At 52.6% G+C, this 23,032-nt stretch overlaps 1 protein-coding gene across 1 annotated transcript in view; it reads left to right on the top strand.

Moving 5' to 3' along the window:
* Positions 1 to 23,032, top strand: part of LMF1 (lipase maturation factor 1) — an 81,229-nt gene that overhangs the window by 45,129 nt on the left and 13,068 nt on the right. Inside the window, exons 4-6 of the mRNA XM_061210207.1 lie at positions 220 to 368; positions 18,528 to 18,593; positions 21,409 to 21,576. Coding sequence (XP_061066190.1) covers positions 220 to 368; positions 18,528 to 18,593; positions 21,409 to 21,576 — 383 coding nt within the window. The remainder of the gene's footprint in view (positions 1 to 219; positions 369 to 18,527; positions 18,594 to 21,408; positions 21,577 to 23,032) is intronic.

The raw sequence follows: 23,032 nt of genomic DNA, 5'->3' as shown, positions 1-23,032 counted from the left end.
CCCTGGTAACTCCTCAGGGGCTGCGCCGTGTCTGTGGGCGCCCTGCAAAGGGCAGGAGCCACGGCCTGAGCTGCTAGGCTCAGCCGGGTGCTGTGGCTCGGTTGCTCTTTGCCCTGTTTGAAGGACCATCTGGGTTAAGCCAGGTTTGGTGCAGTTGCTTCCTCGGAAAGTGTCCGCTGCTGCTCACTCGTCCTTTGTGTTCTGCTGCCCTCATTTCAGGATGGGAGTCCCAGCTTCTGGAGACGGGCTTCCTGGGGATTTTCCTGTGCCCTCTCTGGACTCTGTCTCCATTGCCCAGGGGGACCCCCACGTCCCGGATCGTCCTGTGGGGCTATCGGTGGCTGATTTTCAGAATCATGCTCGGAGCGGTAAGTAGAACTTTTATTTGTTATACTTGGAAGGAAACGTACTAAAAACGAGTGGCTGCCTTGCTGCCTTCCCGCCAGCCAGGCCAGCCGTGCCCCTTCCACCACTTTCCATGACATCCGAGGCCTGTTTCTGAGCACTCGATGCTCCACTGGCCCCTCTGGCCTGGCCATTTTCTGTGGGAAACAGCCAGGACTTGAGTCGTTCCACTGGGACACTCAGGGGAGGGCCCCCTGGTCGCCCCTTCCCCCCCAGCCCTCCTGGTGTGTATGGAGCATCTGAAATGTCGGGAAACGTGTTAGCGGGTCACACGACGTCGTCTGTGACCCCGGCCTCGCGCCCTCCTGTCTCTCTGCCGGTGGAGCCCCTTCTCCCGACGCCTCCCCGTGTGGTTGAGGTGGTGCTCAGCTGTCCCGCTTTCCTGCCACGTCCTCTCCCCCTCACGCCCTCCTGCTGTGCCCTGGGACCAGGCACCTCGACGCCCACCTGCCATACAGCCGTGGAAAGTGCACGTCTCAGTTCTAATTACACCTTCGAGTTTCCAGAAACTTAAAATCAGGAGTGAGGTGGTTCACCAGGCAGAGGTCTGGGCGACTTCGTGTACTTTCCCTTCCGCCTCTGCCCTGCTTGTTACACTAAAATGTAAAATACCCATTTCTTTCACATCGTCCAGACAGTCTAGTGTCTGTTTGCTCTAAGTCGTTCCTCGTGGGGGAAAATACAAGCCTGCAGGGGGGTGGGGGCCAGCGCTGGTCCTCCTGCAAAGTCGCTGTCCTCCACTGTGCCATGCTGCCCCTTCCTTGTCAAATGTTCGGTTTACTCATGGGCTTCTTACGTGAGGGGGGGCCTCGTCCCCCGGGCAGCACAGCGCCAGCTTGCCCTCTGCGGCTCTCTGTATTTGAAGCCCCCATCGCCCCACGTCCTGGCTGGTGCCACAGTCTGCTGGGCAGACTAAACTAGCAAGTGACGGCATCTGCTGTTGAGGGGGACGGGCCGATCCTCAAGCAGGACGGGTGTCCCCTCTAGGACCGTGGGTTCCCACTCCCACAGGCTCCCCTCCTGGACTCCCAGGGTGCTGGCCGTCACGCCGTGGTAGCTGCCACGTCTGCGCCGTCTGGCCAGGCTCTGGGGGCACTGCAGGCAGCTGGGTGCAGAGGGATGAGCTCTGTGGCAGGGGGGTGGGAGACAGGCTGGGGTGGTTGGCAAGGTTCCCAACCCAGCAGGGTATGAGCAGCTACAGACACTTGGAAACACCGTGTTGGGTGATTATGTGGGTCCAGATTCCACGGCAAAGTGTGATGCTTTTCCTAAACTCATTTTTCCATTTAATTAGAAAGATGAGCGTGGTTTTCATAGGTCCCTTTGATGAAACACGAAACCGTGAGCTGTCTCGCCACCGCACAGGTGTTCTTAGCTTCAAGGCTGCTGTTCCTTGTCCGTCTAGGACTCAGCTAGATTCTCTCTCAGCTGTCTTTAAAAAGCATAAAAACATATGCATTGTTTCTAAGGACTTTATCAGGACCCTCCTGGGACGGTAGCTTCGGCTGCAGAGCCCTGGGTGGCGGAGCTGTCAGGTTGCTCTGAGCACGGTTCGCGGCTGCACAAACTCCCACGATGCCTCACAGGGGCGGCGAGTCATTAGCATGTTGTAAAGCACCCTTTATGGCATTTTGATTGACTGTTAGCACCAGCTGGATAAAAAATTATCAGGTGCACTAAAAGGTGTAATTACTTGATTCCGTCTGTACGTTGGATATTATTAACCTCCCTTCGTAGGAAAGCAGAACGACAGAGTTGACTTGATAAAAAGGAGTGATGGCAGCAAGTTGTCCAGTCCGTAGGAACTGAGCAGACGCTGCCCGGGATGAGCCCGGCCCTGATTGTCTGCTGCTCGATCAGAACTGGTGACTGTCCCGGACGCTCAGACCCGCTTGTGGTTCTGTAGTCTGGCCATGCTTCACATGCCCCAGAGGACAGATTGGTCCTTTCAGAGCTCAGCCTCAGAGGGGACCCCAGGTCGTGTGGGTGGGGGTGCCCGAGCAGAAGGAAGGAAACCTCTCTGCCCGCTGATGGCCCGGGCCCCCCAGGTGCCCGGGGTGCAGTCGGTGCGGCCACTCCATCCTCAGGTGTCTGGAGAGGTGGCACCAGGCTACCCTTCTCTGGAAGCAGCTGGAAACTGGACACATGGTGACACAACTGTTTTCACACCCAACGACAGCCAGGTGGGCCGGGGTCCAGAGGGAAACTCTCGAGCTGAGCCCTTGACTGCCTGGCTCTTCAGGGAGGCTGGGGTCCTTGCCGCGGGGAGGCAGTGATGGCCGGAGGGCTTCCTGCTGGAGGCAGCGGCCAGGGCACAGAGGGGAGGAATCTGTGCAGAGGATGCAGCTCCAAGGACAAAGCATCACTTCTGTCCAAAATGCATCCTCTGATCTAACCATGAGGAAGCATCAGACATGCCCCAACTGCGGGATGTTCTGCACAGCTTCTGACCAGCATCTCAAGTATCCAAGTCATACCTTAGTTAAAGCCTAAGGAGCCGTCAGCCAGGACGTTAGTGGGAAGCTGGTGAAACCCAAGTAGGGTTGAAGTAGTAGTGACACGTGTACAGGGTCTCCTTGTCATTTTTACAGCTTTTCTGAAATCTAAGATTTTCTTCAAAATAAAAGGTTAAAAAGAAGTAGTATGGGCAACTTAATGCACATGAAGTGGGCAGTTAGAGGACATAGAGGTAGGTAGGTTTCTGACACTGACACGAGGGTCAGCGCAGCTGAATCATTTTATAAACTGAGTCATTAAACATACAAAAGGTGGGCTTCCCTGGTGGCGCAGTGGTTGAGAGTCTGCCTGCTAATGCAGGGGACACAGGTTCGAGCCCTGGTCTGGGAAGATCCCACATGCCGCGGAGCAACTAGGCCCGTGAGCCACAACTACTGAGCCTGCGCATCTGGAGCCTGTGCTCCGCAACAAGAGAGGCCGCGATAGTGAGAGGCCCGCGCACCGCGATGAAGAGTGGCCCCCGCTTGCCACAACTAGAGAAAGCCCTCGCACAGAAATGAAGACACAACACAGCCAAAAAAAAAAAATTTTTAAATACATAAATAAACAGTAATTATTAAAAAAAAAAAAAACATACAAAAGGTACCTCCCACAGAAAACTCCAGGCCCAGAAGACTCCACTGATGAGATTTATCAAATATTTAAGGAAGAAGTGATAACAAATCTACACACACGCATTCAGAAAATGGGAGAGGGGACCCTTCCCAGCTCACTCTCCTGAGGCCAGTAAAGACAAGGACATTTCAAAAAAGGGAAGTTACAGAATACTGTTCTTCAAGAGCACAAACAAAAATTATCAGGGAATTATTAGCAAATGAATCCAGAGTACGTAAAGGTGTTAAGTCCACGTGGGATTTTCCCCAGAATGCCAGGCTGGTAGGACATGAATAAATAGATGTAATTCACCAAGTTACCAGATATAAGGAAGAAAGAGATCAAATGATGTGTTCATCTCATTCTAGGTAGAAAAAGCATTAGACAATGTTAAACACTTATTCACAATTAACAAAAAAAATTCTCAGCAAACTAGAAATAGAAGGAAACTTCTTCAACCTGATAAAAGATAACTATACAAACTACCTACAGCTAACATCATACTAAATGGTGAGAGACTGAACATTTTTCCTCTAAGACTGGGAACAGGGCAGTGGTGGCCAACCTCCTCATGGCTAGTCAACAGTGTGTTGAAGATCTTAGCTTGTGCATTAAAGCAAGAAAAAGTGGTGAAGGCCCTGAAGATTGGAACAGAGGAAGTAAAATTATCTCTGTTCATCACATATGTGGAAGATCACAAGGCCCGTAGAACTAGGGAGTGAAGTCGACCAGCGTGCAGGACTCAGAGCCAGTATTTCCATGAGCTGGCAAAAACTGTCAAAAAAATGAAAGTTTAAAATATACCCCTAACATCCACAACCATAAAATACTTAGGAAGTTTTCACAGAAGTGTGACACTTGTGCTCTGAAAACCACCAAACGTCACTGAGAGGAGACTTGGGCAAGTAGATCTTCCACGTTTGTGGTCAGAAGGCTCGTTATCAGCCAAGGGTCAGTTGTCCCCAAACTGGTCGATAGATTTCGTGCAGCCCCAAACATAATCCTAGAAGGGTTTTCTTTTTAGAAAATAACGAACCAAGTCTTAGATGTGCATGGAAATGCCCAGGACCTAGTCTTGAATGAGAGTAAAGTTGTCGGCGTCACACTGCTTGTGGGTTCAGGCCTTCCCAGAGGATGTGGCCCTTGAGGCGCCAGGGGAGGTGAGAGGCCGAGAGCCGTATCGACGGGGTGGGTCAGTCTGGAAATAGTCCCACACTGAAGTCACGGTCAAGTGACCTCTGGACAAGACAGCAAGTCAGTTCAGCTGAGAAAGAAAAGTGTCTCCCCCGCCGGTGCTGGGTATCCACACGGGCACACGGACCCCACCCCCCACCACACCACACACGACAGTCAGTTCGAGGTGGACGCAAACGTAAAACCAAGACAGTCCTCACAGATAACTTAGAACGTTCACAGTCTCGGAGAGGCAAAGATTGCTTACAGCACAGAAACCATTAACCATAAAAGAAAAAAATGGGTAAACTGTACGTCAAAACGATGAAAATCTTGGGTTCTTCAAAAGATACCATGGAAAAATGGCAAGCCACAGGTTGCGGGGAGCACTCACAACACATACCTGGCAGAACCTCCGTGTGGAGTATGTGAAGAACTCGTGCATGTCACTAACGGACAGTTCACTCTGAAAAAGGGAGAGGTCTCGGCAGGCATGCGCGTGGCCGTCCCAGCACTTGCATGAAACACACATGGATGGACGCTGAGGTCCCACCCGCCCACGTGGACAGAACTTAGCGGCTAACCAAACCAAATACTGGCTCACTCAAGTTGCCATAACAAAATACCACAGCCCAGGTGGCTTAAACCACATTTATTTTCTCACAGTTCTGGAGGCTGGAAGTCCGGGGTCGGTGTTGCAGCCGATTCTGTTCCCGGCGAGGACTCTCCCTGGCTTTCAGATGCCACCCTCACACTGTGTCCTCACCTGTTGGGTCAGCCCCCCCCCCCACATGACCTCCTTGACCCTGCGTGACTCCCTTGGTCCAGACGCAGCCGCACTGGGGGTCAGGGCCTCGACATATGAATGTTGAGGGGCGCGAGCAAGAGGGACTCCCTGCGTGCTCTCCTGTGGGCGTGTAAAACAGTGCAGCCGCTTGAGGCAGTTTGGCATTTACTTACTGAGTTGACCCCACGCCCACCCTGTCCCCCAGAGTTTCCACTCAATACGTAACCCAGGAGAAGTGGAAACGTCACAGAGGCCTTTTACACAAACACTCGCGGCAGCATTATCCACACGCACCAAGAACTGGAAACCAACCACAGTCCACCAGCAGGAGGGTGGGGGCAGCCTGGCCCAAATCCCCCAAAGGCAAACCACCCAGCCGGACAGGGACCCAGTGCCGAGCCCACAGTCATCGTGTGGCTGAGAGCAGTAGCCAGGAAGGGGTCCCGCGTGAGTCCTTGTGAAGGTTCTGGAATCGGCGGAGCCAGCAGGCGGCCGCAGACCCAGAGGCTCTGTCACATTTGGGATGTGGGGTGGGGATTGATGGGCGTGCAAGAACTCTCGGGGCGATGGGGTGAGGGTCCACGGGCATGCACATCCACACAAGCCCCTCAGCCGCAGCTTCAAGACAGGACATAAGTCATTTCCTGCAACCTAACAAGAGGTCACCGTAAGGGGAGCCTCGGGAGGTGGTCTGTCGGGCCCACAAAGAGCAGAGTTGTGCACACCCCACCGAGCCGGGTTTTCCTGGGCTGAGCACCAGGTGACACAACATGCCTTCAAGCCCTGGAAAGACCATCAGCCCCGCCAGGCACTGCAGCTCGAGACAGGCTCTCAGATGCTGCTTCCTACCTGTTGCCCGAGCCAACCGCGGGCCTGGCCTGTGCGGCGTGAGTTCTCGTTATTTATTCCCGCTGATACAGAGGTGACTTGACGGCCCCAAACTGTCGCCACACGGGCCGGGGGGGCAGGGTGGCCACCCCACATTGGTGTGATTGGAACTGGAATTCAGGCCGTCCCACGCTGGGGCTTCACAGCTGTGCGGCTATTCTGTGCGTTGGCATCCTGGGGCCAGACCGAAGCAGCGAGGAGCTGCCAGTTCCTCACAGGAGAGGGCAGACCAGGCCCAGATGCACTCCTTCCCTTTCCGTCCTCAGAGCAAAGAGTGGAGACTCTCTCACCTGCAGGAAATGGTAGATGGTGTAGGTGTCCAAGTCACTGTGGTTAAGCCCTTTAATTATGCTTTAAAGATAAAAGTTTTCACTTTTGGACTTCCCTGGTGGCGCACTGGTTAAGAATCCACCTGCCAATGCAGGGGACACGGGTTCGAGCCCTGGTCTGGGAAGATCCCACATGCCGCAGAGCAACTAAGCCCGTGCGCCACAACTAGTGAGCCTGCACTCTAGAGCCCCAGAGCCACAACTACTGAAGCCCGCGCGCCTAGAGAGCCCGTGCTCCACAACAAGAGAAGCCACCGCAATGAGAAGCCCTCGCACTGCAATGAAGAGTAGCCCCCGCTCGCCGCAACTAGAGAAAGCCCGCGCACAGCAACGAAGACCCAACAAGCCAAAAAATAAGTAAGTAAACAAACAAACAACTGTTTAAAAAAAAAAGTTTTCACTTTTATCTCAATCTGTTTTTGTAGCTGAGTTCATACTGGCCAAAGTTTTCAGCCAGAGCATGTTAAACACCTGTCATGGAAGCCAGAGTCCTTGGCTCCTGGTCCCTGTGCTTCTTCCATGGGGAGTGGGCGGGGATGTTCCACACGGGCGTCCTCAATGGTTCCAGCCCATGCTGGGCCCGAGAACTGTGCTCACTCGATGGCTGACATTCTGGGAACTGAGCCAGTATCCGTGCTACTGGGAGTTCTCAGACCTGGACAACGCCAAGGGGATACCACCTGGGTCAGTCTGACCCCCAGGAAGTCGAAGAACGAAACCTGTCTCTTTTCTGCACCTCCCTCCCTCCAGCCTGGCCCCCCAGGGGTGTGTGCACGTGGCCGTCAGGTGGCAGTGGCTGGCATCTCCCTCTTCCCATAGGAGCCTTGCTTGGTGTGAGGGCTGCCTCACAGGGGTGTCCTGGGCCCACGGGGAGAGTGGCAGTGAGAAGAGGCGGTGCCCGGACATTCAGAGTCATCAAACAAGGGAAGTAGGAACCTGTCCTGCTGCTAGATGTCTGGCAGCGGGAGGAACCCATCCTGCTGCTGGATGTCTGGAGTGGGGGAACCTGTCCGGCTGCTGGATGTCTAGGTGGGTGGGGAAGGCTGTCCTGCTACTGGATGTCTTGGGGGGGGGTGACCCGTCCTGCTGCTGGACGTCTGGGGGTGGTGGGGGTAACTGTCTCCTGGACGGCTGCTTCCACTTGCATTAACTAAGTTGTTAGCGTGGCTTTTATTTTCCTGTATATTCTCTCTGCAGTTCTTCCAATGTCTTTTACTACTTTTCTCCTAATACTAAATTGTTTTTATTTTATTGCTTCACATTTTGAGTTAAGAACTTAATTCCCTAAGACGACATGATACTATACGTAGAGAATCCTAAAGACGCTACCAGAAAACTACTAGAGCTAATCAATGAATATGGTAAAGTAACAGGATACAAAATTAATGCACAGAAATCTCTTGCATTCCTATACACTAATGATGAAACATCTGAAAGAGAAATTAAGGAAACACTCCCATTTACCACTGCAACAAAAAGAATAAAATACCTAGGAATAAACCTACCTAAGGAGACAAAAGACCTGTATGCAGAAAACTGTAGGACACTGATGAAAGAAATTAAAGATGATACAAACAGATGGAGAGATATACCACGTTCTTGGATTGGAAGAATCAACATTGTGAAAATGACTATACTACCCAAAGCAATCTACAGATTCAATGCAATCCCTATCAAACCACGAATGGCATTTTTCACAGAACTAGAACAAAAAATTTCCCAATTTGTATGGAAACACAAAAGACCCCGAATAGCCAAAGCAATCTTGAGAAAGAAAAACAGATCTGGAGGAATCAAGCTCCCTGACTTCAGACTGTACTACAAAGCTACGGTAATCAAGACAGTATGGTACTGGCACAAAAACAGAAATATAGATCAATGGAACAGGATAGAAAGCCCAGAGATAAACCCATGCACATATGGTCACCTTATTTTTGATAAAGGAGGCAAGAATATACAATGGAGAAAAGACAGCCTCTTCAATAAGTGGTGCTGGGAAAACGGGACAGCTACATGTAAAAGAATGAAATTAGAACACTCCCTAACACCATACACAAAAATAAACTCAAAATGGATTAAAGACCTAAATGTAAGGCCAGACACTATAAAACTCTTAGAGGAAAACGTAGGTGGAACACTCTATGACATAAATCACAGCAAGATCCTTTTGACCCACCTCCTAGAGAAATGGAAATAAAAACAAAAGTAAACAAATGGGACCTAATGAAACTTAAAAGCTTTTGCACAGCAAAGGAAACCATAAACAAGACGAAGACAACCCTCAGAATGGGAGAAAATATTGGCAAATGAAGCAACAGACAAAGGATTAATCTCCAAAATTTACAAGCAGCTCACGCAGCTCAATATAAAAAAAAAAACCAAATCCAAAAATGGGCAGAAGACCTAAATAAACATTTCTCCAAAGAAGATATACAGATTGCTAACAAAGACATGAAAGGATGCTCAACATCACTAATCATTAGAGAAATGCAAATCAGAACTACAATGAGGTATCACCTCACGCCAGTCAGAATGGCCATCATCAAAAAATCTACAAACAATGAATGCTGGAGAGGGTGTGGAGAAAAGGAAACCCTCTTGCACTGTTGGTGGGAATGTAAATTGATACAGCCACTATGGAGAACAGTATGGACGTTCCTTAAAAAACTAAAAATAGAACTACCATATGACCCAGCAACCCCACTCCTGGGCATATACCCTGAGAAAACCATAATTCAAAAAGAGTCATGTACCACAATGTTCATTGCAGCTCTATTTACAATAGCCAGGACATGGAAGCAACCTAAGCGTCCATCCACAGATGAATGGATAAAGAAGATGTGGCACATATATACAATGGAATATTACTCAGCCATAAAAAGAAACGAAATTGAGTTATTTGTAGTGAGGTGGATGGACCTAGAGTCTGTCATACAGAGTGAAGTAAGTCAGAAAGAGAAAAACAAATACCGTATGCTAACACACATATATGGAATCTAAAGGAAAAAAAAAATGGTTCTGAAGAACCTAGGGGCAGGACAGGAATAAAGACACAGACGTAGAGAATGGACTTGAGGACACGGAGAGGGGGAAGGGTAAGCTGGGACGAAGTGAGAGAGTGGCATGGACATATATACACTACCAAATGTAAAATAGATAGCTAGTGGGAAGCAGCCGCATAGCACAGGGAGATCAGCTCGGTACTTCGTGACCACCTAGAGGGGTGGGATAGGGAGGGTGGGAGGGAGACGCAAGAGGGAGGAGCTATGGGGATATATGTATATGTCTAGCTGATTCACTTTGTTATAGAGCAGAAACTAACCATAGTAAAGCAATTATACTCCAATAAAGATGTTAAAAAAAAAAGAAAACTTAATACTCTAAATTTTCATTGAGCAGAATTGCAGCTAAAATCAGCAGTTTTCATTGAGATTTGCATCTTTGCTATGGCTGGGGCAGGTCATTTTCATTTTTTTTTTTTTTTTTTGGCTGCGCCGCGCAGCTTGTGGGATTTTAGCTCCCCAACCAGGGACTGAGCCCAGGCCCTCAGCACTGAAAGCACCAAGTCCTAACCACTGGACCACCAGAGAATTCCCTGGAGCAGGTCATTTTTATGTGAAATGGAGGGGATGCAACATAAAAGGAGGCTCTGGAGAATCTGGGCATGAAGACGAGCCTCTGGGCCCTCAGAGGCGGCACGAGGATGTGCTTTCCTGTCCGTACCTGGGCAACCGCCATGTAACCTGCAGGCTGCAGACAGCGGCCTCAAGTCCCTTCTCGCTAATCAGAAGGGGCTCGGTTGCTAACCACCTGTGCTGCCCACAGCTCTGTGCTCACACCTGCTGCACACCCCATGGGGCCCCGAAGCTCCTTGTGTGCACACCGTCCCTGTCTTGTTAACACACAAAAAAAACCATCGCTAAGATGGAGAAAATAGAGGCCCACAGGACCTACCGTTTTGGGGTCAGAATTCAGCAGGGCCAGGAGCCACAGCCATGCTGTGATTGAGGGATACCATGAGAAAACACTGTCTTCACATAACTGGCAGTTTTGTCTGAGATCCTGCCGTAAGGTCACCTGGAATATTATGAAAGCTTCGGGCCAATAAATTTGACAACATAGGTGAAATGGACAAATTCCTTGACAAGTGCAGCTTACCAAAACTGAGATAGAAGGAAACAGGAAATCGAAAGGGCTCCATATCTGGTAAACAAATTGAATCTGTAATCAAAAACCATTCCAGAAAGAAAGTGTAGGCCCAGTGAAATCAAACATTTGAAATAAAACATTTGAAACACCAGTGAAATCAAACATTTAAAGAGGAAACAATAGCAATCCTACACAAACTCTTGGAAAATAGCAGAGGCAGGGACACTTCCCAAATTGTTTTCTGTGACCAGCATAAGAGTGATACCAAAACCTGATGAGGACAGGACAAAAAGGAAAATAGAAACCAGTGTCCCTCACGAACAAAGACATAGAAACCCTTAGCAAAATATTGGCAAATCAAACTCGGCAATAAAAGAGGCATGGTTTATCTCAGGAATGCAAGATTGGTTTAATATTTGAAAATCAATTAATGCAATTCACTATACAACAGAATAAAACTGAAGAACGATTTTTTCTCCTCAACAGATGTAAAAAGTACACGATACAATGCAGTACCCACTCAAGGGCGTGTTAGACGGGGCTTTCTCAATGGTGATAGAATGAGAGCATTCATGTGTGATTAGAAACAGGCCTGTTGTCTGTTTTTGCTGCTGCTCTTCAACACTGTATTGGAAGTCCTAGTGCAATAAAACAAGAAAAAGCCATAAAGATTCCCAAAAAAGAAATGAAACTTACTCACAGACATGATTGTACATGTACAAAACCCAGTGGAATCTTAAAAAGCAACTACTAAAGTGAATACATTAATTTAGCAGGGTTGCAGGATACAAGGTCAATGTGAAAAATAAACTGTACATCATATGGTATTACAAAGTCATTAGAGGGGACTTCCCTGGTGGCACAGTGGTTAAGAATCCGCCTGCCAATGCAGGGGACACGGGTTCGAGCCCTGTTCCGGGAAGATCCCACATGCTGCAGAGCAACTAAGCCCGCGTGCCACAACTACTGAGCCTGCTCTCTAGAGCCCGCGAGCCACAACTGCTGAGCCCACGTGCCACAACTACTGAAGCCCGCGTGCCTAGAGCCCGCGCAGCAACGAAGAGTAGCCCCCGCTCGCCACAGCTAGAGAAAGCCCACGGACAGCAACAAAGACCCAACACAGCCATAAATAAATAAAGATGTCTTTTTTTCACCCAGATTTATATGTAGACTCAAGGTAATTCCTGTCAAATTCCCAGTGGGCTTTTTGGGAAAAGTGACATGTTGATTCTAAAATTTACATAGAAATAAAAAGAAATTTGAAAAAGAACAAAGTTGGAGGACTTATACTTCCTGATTTTAGAGCTTAATTTAAAACTGAAGTATGGGGACTTCCCTGGTGGTCCAGTGGATAAAACTCCGTGCTCCCAATGCAGGGGGCCCTGGTTCAATCCCTGGTCAGGGAACTAGATCCTACATGCCACAACTAAGGAGCCTGTGTGCCACAACTAAGGAGCTGGTGAGCCGCAACTAAGGAGCCCACCTGCCACAACTAAGACCCAGTGCAACCAAATAAGTATTAAAAAAAAAAAAAACTGAAGTATGGTATTGATCTAAACTGGAAAAATAGATCAGTGGAAGAGAAGAGAGTCCAGAGATAGACTCACACCTCTGCTGTCAACTGATACTCAACCAAGGTACCAAGTCAAGTCAATGGGAAAATGAAAGTCATTTTTTACAAATAGTGCTAAAATAATTGGAAATCTGTATAGAAGAATAAAATGAGCTTTGAGTGCTCTTTCATCTATACCGAAGTAAATTGGTATAGATGTAAATGAAGTAAATTGGTAAATTTTGGTAAATTGGTAAATTTTCATCTATACCAAAGTAAATTGGTAAAGTAAAATGAAGTAAATCATGGACCTAAACATAAAAGCAAAACCAAAAAGTTCTTAGAAGAAAACATAAAAGAATATCTCCCAGAAACAGACCCACACAGATGCAGTTGATTGATTTTCAACCAAGGCAATAAGCCAAATCAGTGGGGCAAGAAAAAATAATTTTTTTTAACAAACCTAAAAGGTAGAATCATAAAATTTTTTGAAGATAGCATAGACAGTTACCTTGGGGTAGACAGAGATTTCTTGGACAGGGCACAAAAAGCACTAACCATTAAAGAAAAATATTGATAAATTATACTTCACTGATATTAAATTTCTCCATCTTCAAAATACACCATTACGAAAATGAATAGGCAAGCCCTGCCTGGGAAACACCTGCAGTGTACAAGTCCAGCTGAAATCTAACATTCGGAACATGCAGATCACAGTAGGAAGGTGGGTGCAGGACCTGAACATACTTCACCCTCAAAGGGATGGGAACGGCGACGAGGACGTGAAAACTGTGGGGCGGCATTTTGCACCCAGGAGGGGCTGGGTGTAAAGCACTATCAGCGCCCCAGGTCGGAGGGTCTGCGTGCCATGGGATTCCTGGTGGGAGCGTCACTTGGCTCATAGGGGGTGCGGTGGTGCAGCCTTGCTCAGCAGCCATAGGCCAGTTTCCTACAAGGCAAGACATGGCCCTGCCTGTGGGCCCGCCTTCCGCTGCCAGGAAAGGAAACCTGTCCACACATGTCTACAGCAGCCCTGCTCGTCATGACCGCAGACCTGGGCACCAGCCCAGTGTCCATCGACGGATGGGCAGCCTGTGGTGCATCCACACAAGGGACAGCGCTCAGCTGGGAGAGGGAACCAGCCCCCCGAGGCAGTGATGCAGACAGACCCGAAGTCCCTGGAGGAGCACAGCCAGCCTGAGCCCAGGGCCACGGGCCACCAGCCCCTACAAGTGTGAAACCCCGGGGGCAGGCGGAGGCGGAGGCAGCCCCCTGGCCAGTGCATGTGGAATTGCCTGGAAAGTGGTCATGAAGAATGTTCTGTGGGATGGAAACCTGTGTCCTGTTTTGGGTGGATTCCTGATTGTGTGCAATTGTCAGACACATTGAACTGGACATTTCATCTGTGTGCGTTCTGTTTCATGTGAATTGTAGCTCAACCCTTTGACTTAAGAGGCCGTGTGAGTTTGCTTTTTCACGCAAGGATCCCTGTGAGATGCAACCCCATTAAAGCCACAGACCTTGGAGATTAGGGGGTCACAGCTCACCGCAGCCCTTGGGCCTCGCCCCAGAGCCCGCCGTCGGGAGTGAGCCACACCCCTTTCCGTCCAGATGGCACACATTTCTGCCTGAGCTTGCTGGCAGCGAGTCCAGGTGTGGTGACGGCCCTCTGTGTCTGCCTCCGAGCAACGCCGTCGCTGCTGTAGCGTCTGCGCTGGGCCCACAGCTCCCGCTTCCCTCGCTGGCTGGGGAAGGAGGATTCCTGGAACCCAGCGAGTCTGCACTTGGGTCTGCGTGCTTTCCCTGGAGGCCCAGGACTGCTCTGAGTGGGTGAAGCAGGTCATCTGAAGCAGTTTCCGTGTTGCCGTGTGGGGTCCCAGAGATGCTCCGGCCCCACGGTGGCAGCAGCAGCGCTGAAAGGTGAGCGAGCGAGACGAGACACCAGACCCGTTAGCAAATAAGAGCAGGAGCTCGGTAGGAAAGAGCCTTCAGGTCGGGGCCTCTCTGGAAGTCAGTTCCTACAGTAAAATCGTATTAACATAATGAAATAAACATTGGAATGTGACTCACCCCCAAGACCAAGTCAAGTGGGTATCGCTGCCACTTCCTTGACAAGCCTGCCGGGTCCTGGGATCACCACTCCAAAATGAGAGCGGTTATTCTAATTTGCTTTATTGCATTAGTGTGGGCTGCTCTGTCCTCCTTCCCATGGTGCCGCCGGTGGAGGCGTCCTGGGAACCTCTGGGGAGCGCCGTCCACGGGCTCTGACCTCTGCCCAGCTGCACACCCCTCACGGCTGCCCCCTGCCCAGCGGCTCAGCGCCGTCTTTGTGCTGTCTCTCGGCCACTTGTCTCTGACCAACCTCGGCGGGAGGACGGTCATACCCAGGCCTGCAGTAGCTGTGAGGACTCAAGACTGTCCCCTCCACCCGCTCCACGGCCCCTGCAGGTCTGGGCAGTTTTCACAAGCTCTTGGGGTTTGGGGAGGGGACACAACAAGACCCCCCACCAACAGCATCCATGATTTCTCTCCCTCCCTGCACATTCGGCTCAGAGGTTCCCCCATAGCTGATGCGGTGCCTGCCATCTGCGTAGATGCACTGCACTGGTGAATTCAGAGGGTGGATTTCCATCTAATCATACCCTGGAGTCTGAAGGTGCAGACACTGCCCCAGACCTGGAGAGAAGGGGCTAGGTGGCAACCTTGTGTAGTCTGGGGCCCCTTCAGATGTGGAGACAGGTCAGTCCTGAGAGACCCCAGGCCAGCCTGTGCGCACTCAGGTGAGATCTGGGCGCTAAGCCATGAGCCTCACACGCTGCGGTCGTCCACCTGCTCACAGAGCACGTGGGGTCCCGTGGGTCCAGCTCAGCTCCCAGGGGAGATGCAGAGTACTGCCGGGTCTGAGCAGAACCAAGGCGTCCCGACCCCCACCCCCCATGGCTGTGAGCACGTCCCAGACCAGCAGGCCTGCTCCAGGGAGGGAACGGCCCCTCTTTCCGTACCTGCAAACCCAGGTTGATGATGCTTCTCCTTTGTGGGAAAGGAGCAGGTGTAGGACTGATCACCCGTGTCTGCAGATGGAGAAAAGGATTTCCAGAGAGACAGAGACTCTGACGGTGAGAGAACGGGGTGCAGTGTACGTGCAAAATGGGGGCACTGCCAAGGGAGCTCTCTGTGCTGGCTCGGACCCGAGGGCTGTCTCCCCTCCCCCGGCTGCAGGCCTGGGAGCCCCCCACCCAGTTAGGTGTGATGGGATTTGTGCAGCGTCACAGAAATTGGTGTTCTTTCTGTGGCAAAAGGCCTTGCTTTTTCCCATTTCCAAATGGGAGATTTTAAGGAGCATGTTCTTGGACCCGTGAGCTTTAGAGAGGAGCCCCTGTGCATCCCCCGGGCGCCTGCCCCCACCCGCTGCCCATAAGGCCTGAGGTCTCCTCGGTCACCCCAGAATATTCCAGCATCCTGGCACTCACCCTTTCCCCAGGGAAAGCAGAGGTTGTATGGACAGCTGGAGGTCACTCGGTGTGTTACTGGTCTGTCTGTGCCATTTTTTTGGAATTAATTTTGGGCTGAAAAAGGCTCAAAGAAGGCTTTGTTCCTTTGACACTTACTCTGGAAGAAAAAAAAATCCGTGGAAAATCTGACATCTGCATTGTAGAGAGAAATCAATAGATGGGGAGGAATATAATTATCCTCCACTCCCAAAAGAATGTTTCAGATTTTTAAGTGTCTCATACCAGCTTAGAATTTGAATGACATTTTAATTATTTTGTTTTTTTTCTTCTTTGCCTGGTTTGAATCTCCAAAGAGTGCCTCTCGGATTCCAAGGGATGTAGGGAGCAGAGCCTGCACTCACGGGGAGTGAAGTGTGACAGTGGCTGTGGTTTCCTGCCGAACGAGCAGGCACGTTGCCACAGAAACCAGCGGTTCATCCGCGCCGGCAGGACACGATAGGCTTTCTGAAGCGCTGTTTCTGTACAGATGCGACCGTGTATGGCAGAGTTCACACTGGAAGTTGTCTCCGGCACTTCTGTGATCTAAGCAAACCCAGTTTCTAGAGACTTGACTAACCGCTTCTCAAGGTGACTAGTTCTGTGAGTCTGTAGACAGAGCAGGCGGGTCCTCGGAGCGCGGCTCCACGTCCGCTACACGAGCTCCCCTGACGTGGGGTCGGCCCCACTGCAGGGCGCCAGGCCCCGGAGAGGTGGGTGCGGAACAGCCACGGGGTGTGGATGGCGCCCAGGACAGCTGAGTATTGTGGCCTCCTTGGGACGTATTTGTAAACTCTCTGCTGGGCTGCACAGCTAGCTCATGCCTGGCCCATGTGCTCGGCCAGGACACGGTCACTCGGTCTCACTGTGGAAGCTGCCGGCATGGCCGCCACGTGGGCTCTAGCTTCCCTGTTGTTTCTTGTCCCTGCTCCTTCGGGTGTCGCTGCGTCTGTGCCGCCCACAGGGGCCCGGGCCAGGTGTCAGCTGCCCCCTCAGCCCATCCTGTGGGCTCCACGGTCCAGGCAAGTCCAGGGTGGGACACGTCTTACACCCTGGGCAGCCATCCTGCCTTGCTGGCCGCGTGGCCGTCAGAGGACATGTCGACTCACACTGTCCTACCCCTGGCTCAGAGCCCTCAACTGCCCCGAAGTTCTTCCCCTATGGGAAGGTCAGTTTTATGTGCGAGTCTGGCTGCGCTGCCACCCCAGGTATTCAACCAAACCCCAGTTCGACGTGGCTGCCAGGCTGTTTTGCAGACGTGATTGAAGTCCATGGTGGGTTGGCTCCAGTGAGGAAGGGTGCCCAGGACAGGCTGGGCAGGTGCGAGGATGGGCTGAGGGAACTTGCCCCCGAGCAGCTGCAGCTGCAGAGACCACCAGCCAAGAGAGCCAGGCCGCCATCCAGGCTGCTTTCTTGGCGACACAGTTTCTCACCTTCCAGTCCAGCTGTCATGTGAGACAGACGTTAGGGCTGAATCTGTGCATCCAGCAACGGTTTTACTCCCGTTGGTGAGCAGTTTGCTTCTGACCGTGAAGGGATCGCGTGGAGCTGTGATTCCCAAGGGCAAGTGAACGGGGGAGTGCAGCAGGCAGTGAGCTGACTGTCCTCCTGGCCACTGTGGACCGGCCATGCTGGCCGCTGCCCGGCAGGGAGACTGGCAGGGCTGCAGACAAGCTCGCCCACAGGCTGCACGGCGGAGGCCCTCTCTCCGCAGCCACTTTCCCAGCGGACTGGGCAGCACGGGAGTTCCCTGGAGCCCCTCCCGAGCCTGAGCACCGGGGTCTCCCATGTGCTGTGGCCTGAGTACTGGGTTCTCCCTTGTACTGTGGCCTAAGCACGGGGTCTCCCGCATGCTGTGGTGGGCGGATATTCTCACCGAGGCCACCAGAGCTCCTGAATCATCGTCACCTTAGCAGTTGGGACATTGTCCCTCCCACGTCTTCCGTGGCATCTAAGTCAGGTTGTGCTCGTGTGCTTTGCGAATTTGCCCTTTTCTGAAGCCTCACAGGTGCATTACTGTGGTGATGCTCAGAGTCTAAAAACTGGGTTTTAAAGAAACACAGGAGGAACTGACTTTATAAAAAGGAAAGAGTGGGATTTCCCTGGTGGCGCAGTGGTTAAGAATCCGCCTGCCAATGCAGGGGGACACGGGTTCGAGCCCTGGTCCAGGAAGATCCCACATGCCACAGAGCAACTAAGCCCGTGCACCACAGCTACTGAGCCTGCGCTCTAGAGCCCACAAGCCACAGCTACTGAGCCCACATGCCACAACTACTGAAGCCTGCACGCCTAGAGCCTGTTCTCCTCAAGAAGAGAAGCCGCTGCAATGAGAAGCCCGCACACCACAATGAAGAGTAGCCCCTGCTCTCCGCAACTAGAGAAAGCCCGCGCGCAGCAACGAAGACCCAACACAGCCAAAAATAAATAAATTAATTAATTAATTAATTAATTAATTTTTTTTTTTAAAAAGCGTTTCTTTTTCCCTGTGTTTGCTACTTTTAGTCCTCCCTCAGAAACCCTAAACATGTCTTTCCTGGCCTTTGTTCAGATTTTCCCTTTCATGTCGCTTCAGGCATCACATGAGGTCCGCCACTCCCGCAGGTCCATCCGGAGGTGGCTCACATTCCTCTCTGTCTCCTCGGCAGGGCCTGATCAAGATCCGGGGGGACCAGTGCTGGCGGGACCTCACCTGCATGGACTTCCACTACGAGGTGAGCGGCGCGGGCGTGCGGCGATGTGGGGGCACAGGTGCAGGCTGGGATCGTTTCCCTGTGAATCACCCCGAGGGTGTTTGGCGTCGTGGTGTCAGCTCATCTGCATTTGCCCCGCGTGCCTGTCACTACCTGTTTTCCTCACGTGGGGCCCTGCGTTCCTGCTGGGTCTGGGGCGCCACCTGTCAAGCAGGATGTCTTCTTCCTCGTTTCCTTCCCCGGGGCAGCGGGCAGCAGTCTCCTCCCTCCTGGGATCCCACTTGGGCTCCTGGAGAGGCCCTGCGGGAGGGAGGGCCCCTTGCAGATGCTTCTCTCCTGCCTGTGTCCTGAACCCGCCGGGAGCCGGAGCGAGGAGGCCAACGCTGCACCCCGACAACTGCCTCAGCCGCCCCGTCACGCCAGTGACCGTGCCAGGGAGCCCTGCCCCGTGCCTGCCCGTGCCTGCCTCATCCACTTGCCTGTGTCAGCCACTTCTGGGTCCCAGGGTGGAGGTCTGGGGACGCAGCCCAGCAGAAATCCCAGGAGGGGCAAAACAAGGGCCAAAGGTCTCATGGGCAGGAGACCCCACCCAACCCTGGCCACCGGGGTCCCAACCCACTGGTGCCTGGCTCTCCCACCTGGGCGTCTCCAGCACTGGGGGTCGGTGCGGGGCAGGGGGACGAACAGGAGAGCCTTCGGGAGTGCTTCTGCTCTGAGTCTGCGTTCCCTGCTGGCTGCCACCCAGGCCCTCTCAGCCCCCGGGGAGCGAAGAAGGTCCCCCGGTGGGTGGGGAACCTCGGCTGGTCTGTGAGGGGGTGGGAACAGAGAAGGAAGGTCTAGCCGGCTCGCCTCCCACCTGGAGCGGCTGGTGGGCGCTGGCATGCAGTGGACGCAGTGGGCACACATCCTGCCTGCCTCTGGCGGGGGGGCAGTGCAGGGGATCCCAGGCTCCCCTTTCCCTCTGTCTGGTGGGCGTAACCTGTGTTGATGAGAGGCAATGTCGGGGGCGGGGGGGGGCTCCCCTCGAGGCCTCGCTCCCCCCAGCTGCCTGTGGCTGTAGGTAACGTGGGGCCTTCAGCCCTGAAGAGCGTGCAGGGTCACATGTCCCTCTGCCGCCCGAGGCTGGGCCGCCTCCAGAGCTGGGTCCTGAGATGTGACAGAGGGGCTGCTCCTGTGCTCAATCACCGTTCCCAGTACTGCGCATGGTGTGGCCCGTCCACAGCACACACCTGTCCAGGGGCCACGGCGCCTTCTGGCAGCCTCAGTCTCACGTGCACACATCCACATACACTCGCATACACATGTGTGTACACACCGTATCCAGGAAACGCTCTGTTGTTTAAAAAAGCTGAAACATTTGGAACTGATTTGATGCTGCCTTTTTGTGTTGTTAGTGAAATTGCTGCTAACCACCAGAATATCTCCAGTTTTAGGACTGTGGTGGTTTCATTCCACTCAGGCATTAACCGTCATGTGGTGAATCTGGCGTCAGGAAACACAGGCCTTTGAGCGGAAAGGGCCCCGACAGTTCTGCTCCCCCAACCCCATGTCTCCCCAGGGCCCCGCCCCCACTGAGCCCCCCACCCCCCAGCCCTGCACGCCCTTCCCCAAAGGGGCTGCCTCTCTGTGTCTGATCCGCCCTCCACGTTTACAAGGTGGGAACCTCTGCAGCCAAGACAGAGTGAGAACACAGTTAAACGCAGTTTTATGAGCCAGGCCAGCAGGGATGCGGGGCAGGGAGACAGCAATGCCCATACCGGGTTTCTAACACCCGTCTCCACCCAGAGGGACCAGGTTTCTGGAGAAGCGGCTGCCCCCGGGCTGGAGCAGGAAGGGGCTCAGGTGACCCTGAGCATCTTTAGAGCCAGATAACAGGGAGACGCTCAGGGTGGTTACAGCCCAGCGAGTACGACAGCCCACGTGTCCACACCCATGTGGGTGCGAGTGGAGAGGAGCGACCCTGTCCTCACAGCAGACGCGGCGCCCTTCACGGACTCACTCTCCACAGACGGCAGAGGCACAGTTAGCCTTATGGTGGGTGCTGCGGGTCCATCGGGTCTGGGGCTGCCGCGGCCTGGTGTCCCGCCCCAGCCAGCTCAGCATGGAGGGCCGCCTGCACACAGTACCCATCACGGATGCTGGCTGTCCACACCGGGGCCACCCCAACCCCACACAGTGTCAGCACAGCTGGCCCTTCTGAGCATGGACGGCCGCGTGAGCGGGGAGGACAGGGCCTGTGGTTGGAGGCGCAGGGCCCATCAGCTGGGCCCTAGGCGGCCAGCACCACGGCTGAGTCAACACGTGGGCCTCGGGGACCTGCTGTGCCCTCCCACCCCGCACACGTGTGGAGGCCGTTCCCAGGAACACACACGTGGGGCCGGGACCTGCTCCCCCAGCCTCCACTGTCCTCCAAGAGGAAATCCACCATGTGTGAGCGTCCCATGGTCCCGCCTCCGCGCCTGTGCCCTGTCCCCTCGCAGGGGGCTTGCCGGTGCCCATGCTGCTCAGGGCTCTGACCACAGACTCTTCCCCAGCATCTGAGCTCCTGCGTTACTAGGGCCCTCAGGGTCCCCTTGAAGGGGTCAGTGTCAGAATTACAGGAAGCCAGGCGGATAGAGAAGATCGGGACCCACGGCCCCACCATTCCCCATCCTGGTGACGTGTGAGCTGCTGGAGGGTGGGCCACGCCGCCGGTCTTCCCCGCGCCTCTCCCGGCCAGGGCGGCCCCATGTACCCCCCTTCCCCAAAAGGCCACCAGCGGGCACCACAGAGCAGGGCCAGGGAGGGCAGGTCCCCACCTCCAGGCGCAGCTCATGGGCCTCCTTTCATCCCACAGACGCAGCCGGTGCCCAACCCCGTGGCCTACTTCCTGCACCACTCCCCATGGTGGTTCCACCGCTTCGAGACCCTCAGCAATCACTTCCTGGAGCTCGTGGTGCCCTTCTTCGTCTTCCTCGGACGGCAGATGTGCATCCTCCACGGGGCCCTACAGATCCTGTTCCAGGTGAGCAGCCGCTTGTCAGTTCCCAAGGAAAACCTGAAATTTCCACGTCCTGTTCACCGCGTTTATGGAGGTTTGACCTACATCATACTCATTGCTCTGCCAGTTTTGCCTCCGTCTTTCTGTTCCTCAGTGTCCGGGGGCCCATGTGCTGTGCCGCCCCAGATGATGGGTGCAGCAGCAGCAGGAGTGGGGCGTCCCACACCTGGGGGAGCCGCCTGTGGCTTGCTTGGTTGGTTGTTTATTGTGGCCATTTCTACCAAGTTCTCTTGTTTCTTCTTTACTAGGAAGTTCTGTAGGTTTTGTTTTGGGTATTTTTAGTCATGAATGGGTGTTGAAGTTTAGCAAATGGTTTTTTCTCCACCAGTTGTGAGAAGATCACTTTTTTGCCCTTAATTTGTTAGCGTGAATTACATTACCACTGCTAAAATGGAACCAATTTTACCTTCCTAGGATAAATCAACTCAGTCGTGCTGTGTATACTATAACATGTTAGTGGGTATAACTTGCTACCATTTTGTTTGGGTTTTTCGTGTTGTCAGTGAGTGAAGTTTGTGGTTTTCCATCCACACTGGCCTTGTCTGATTGTGCTCCAGGTTTTACTCTCACCCTCGTAGACAAGACAGAGTTGGTTCTCCTACATCACTGCCTGGCCCAGGGGGAGGGGGGGTGGTCTTTGTGGCCACTGACAACCCTTTCGTGGCTGCCAGACAGGCAGGGTCTCTGTTTTTTTCTGGAGGCAGTTGTGTTTTGTTTTGTTTAATATTTATTTATTTATTTATGTTGGCTGTACCAGGTTTTAGTTGCAGCATGCAGGATCTTTTAGTTGCGGCATGCAGGCTTCTAAGTCGCAGCATGCAGGCTTCTAAGTCGCGGCATGCGGACTTCTTAGTTGCGGCTTGCAGACTCTTAGTTGCGGCTTGCGGACTTAGTTGCGGCATGCATGCAGGATCTAGTTCCCCGACCAGGGATCGAACCCAGGCCCCATGCATTGGGAGCGCAGAGTCATACCCACTGGACCACCAGAGAAGTCCCTGGAGGCAATTTTAATGGCAGACATTTTCCTGGGAATTTGTCCATTTCATCTGTTTTCAAATGTGTTGGCCAAGGATCAAGTCATAGTAATCTCCTGTTTTGCAGAGTCTGGATTTGTGTCCTTTTCTTCAGTGTTGCCTCTGTGACAGCACAGAGCAGGATTCTTTTTCCAATGAGGCTCATTCTCTTTAAGTATCGTGTATCTCAGCTGGTACATTTGTATTTTATTTTATTTCCACATCTTTGTGTATTCTTTTTGCCCTTTTTAGCTTTCTTTTGAGGTTTTTCTCGTTCCATTATTCCCCCTTTCCTAATTAGCAAGTTATACCCTCTGTTTCTTTCAGGCAAGTACACACTTAACTAACTGAAAGTCTAAATTTAATCCCCGTCCTCACTGCCCTTACGGCCCTGTGGCCTCGAAATG

The sequence above is a fragment of the Eubalaena glacialis genome, chromosome 13, assembly GCF_028564815.1.
Source record: "Eubalaena glacialis isolate mEubGla1 chromosome 13, mEubGla1.1.hap2.+ XY, whole genome shotgun sequence".
Taxonomy (NCBI): domain Eukaryota; kingdom Metazoa; phylum Chordata; class Mammalia; order Artiodactyla; family Balaenidae; genus Eubalaena; species Eubalaena glacialis.
This window is presented reverse-complemented; position numbering and strand designations above follow the sequence as displayed.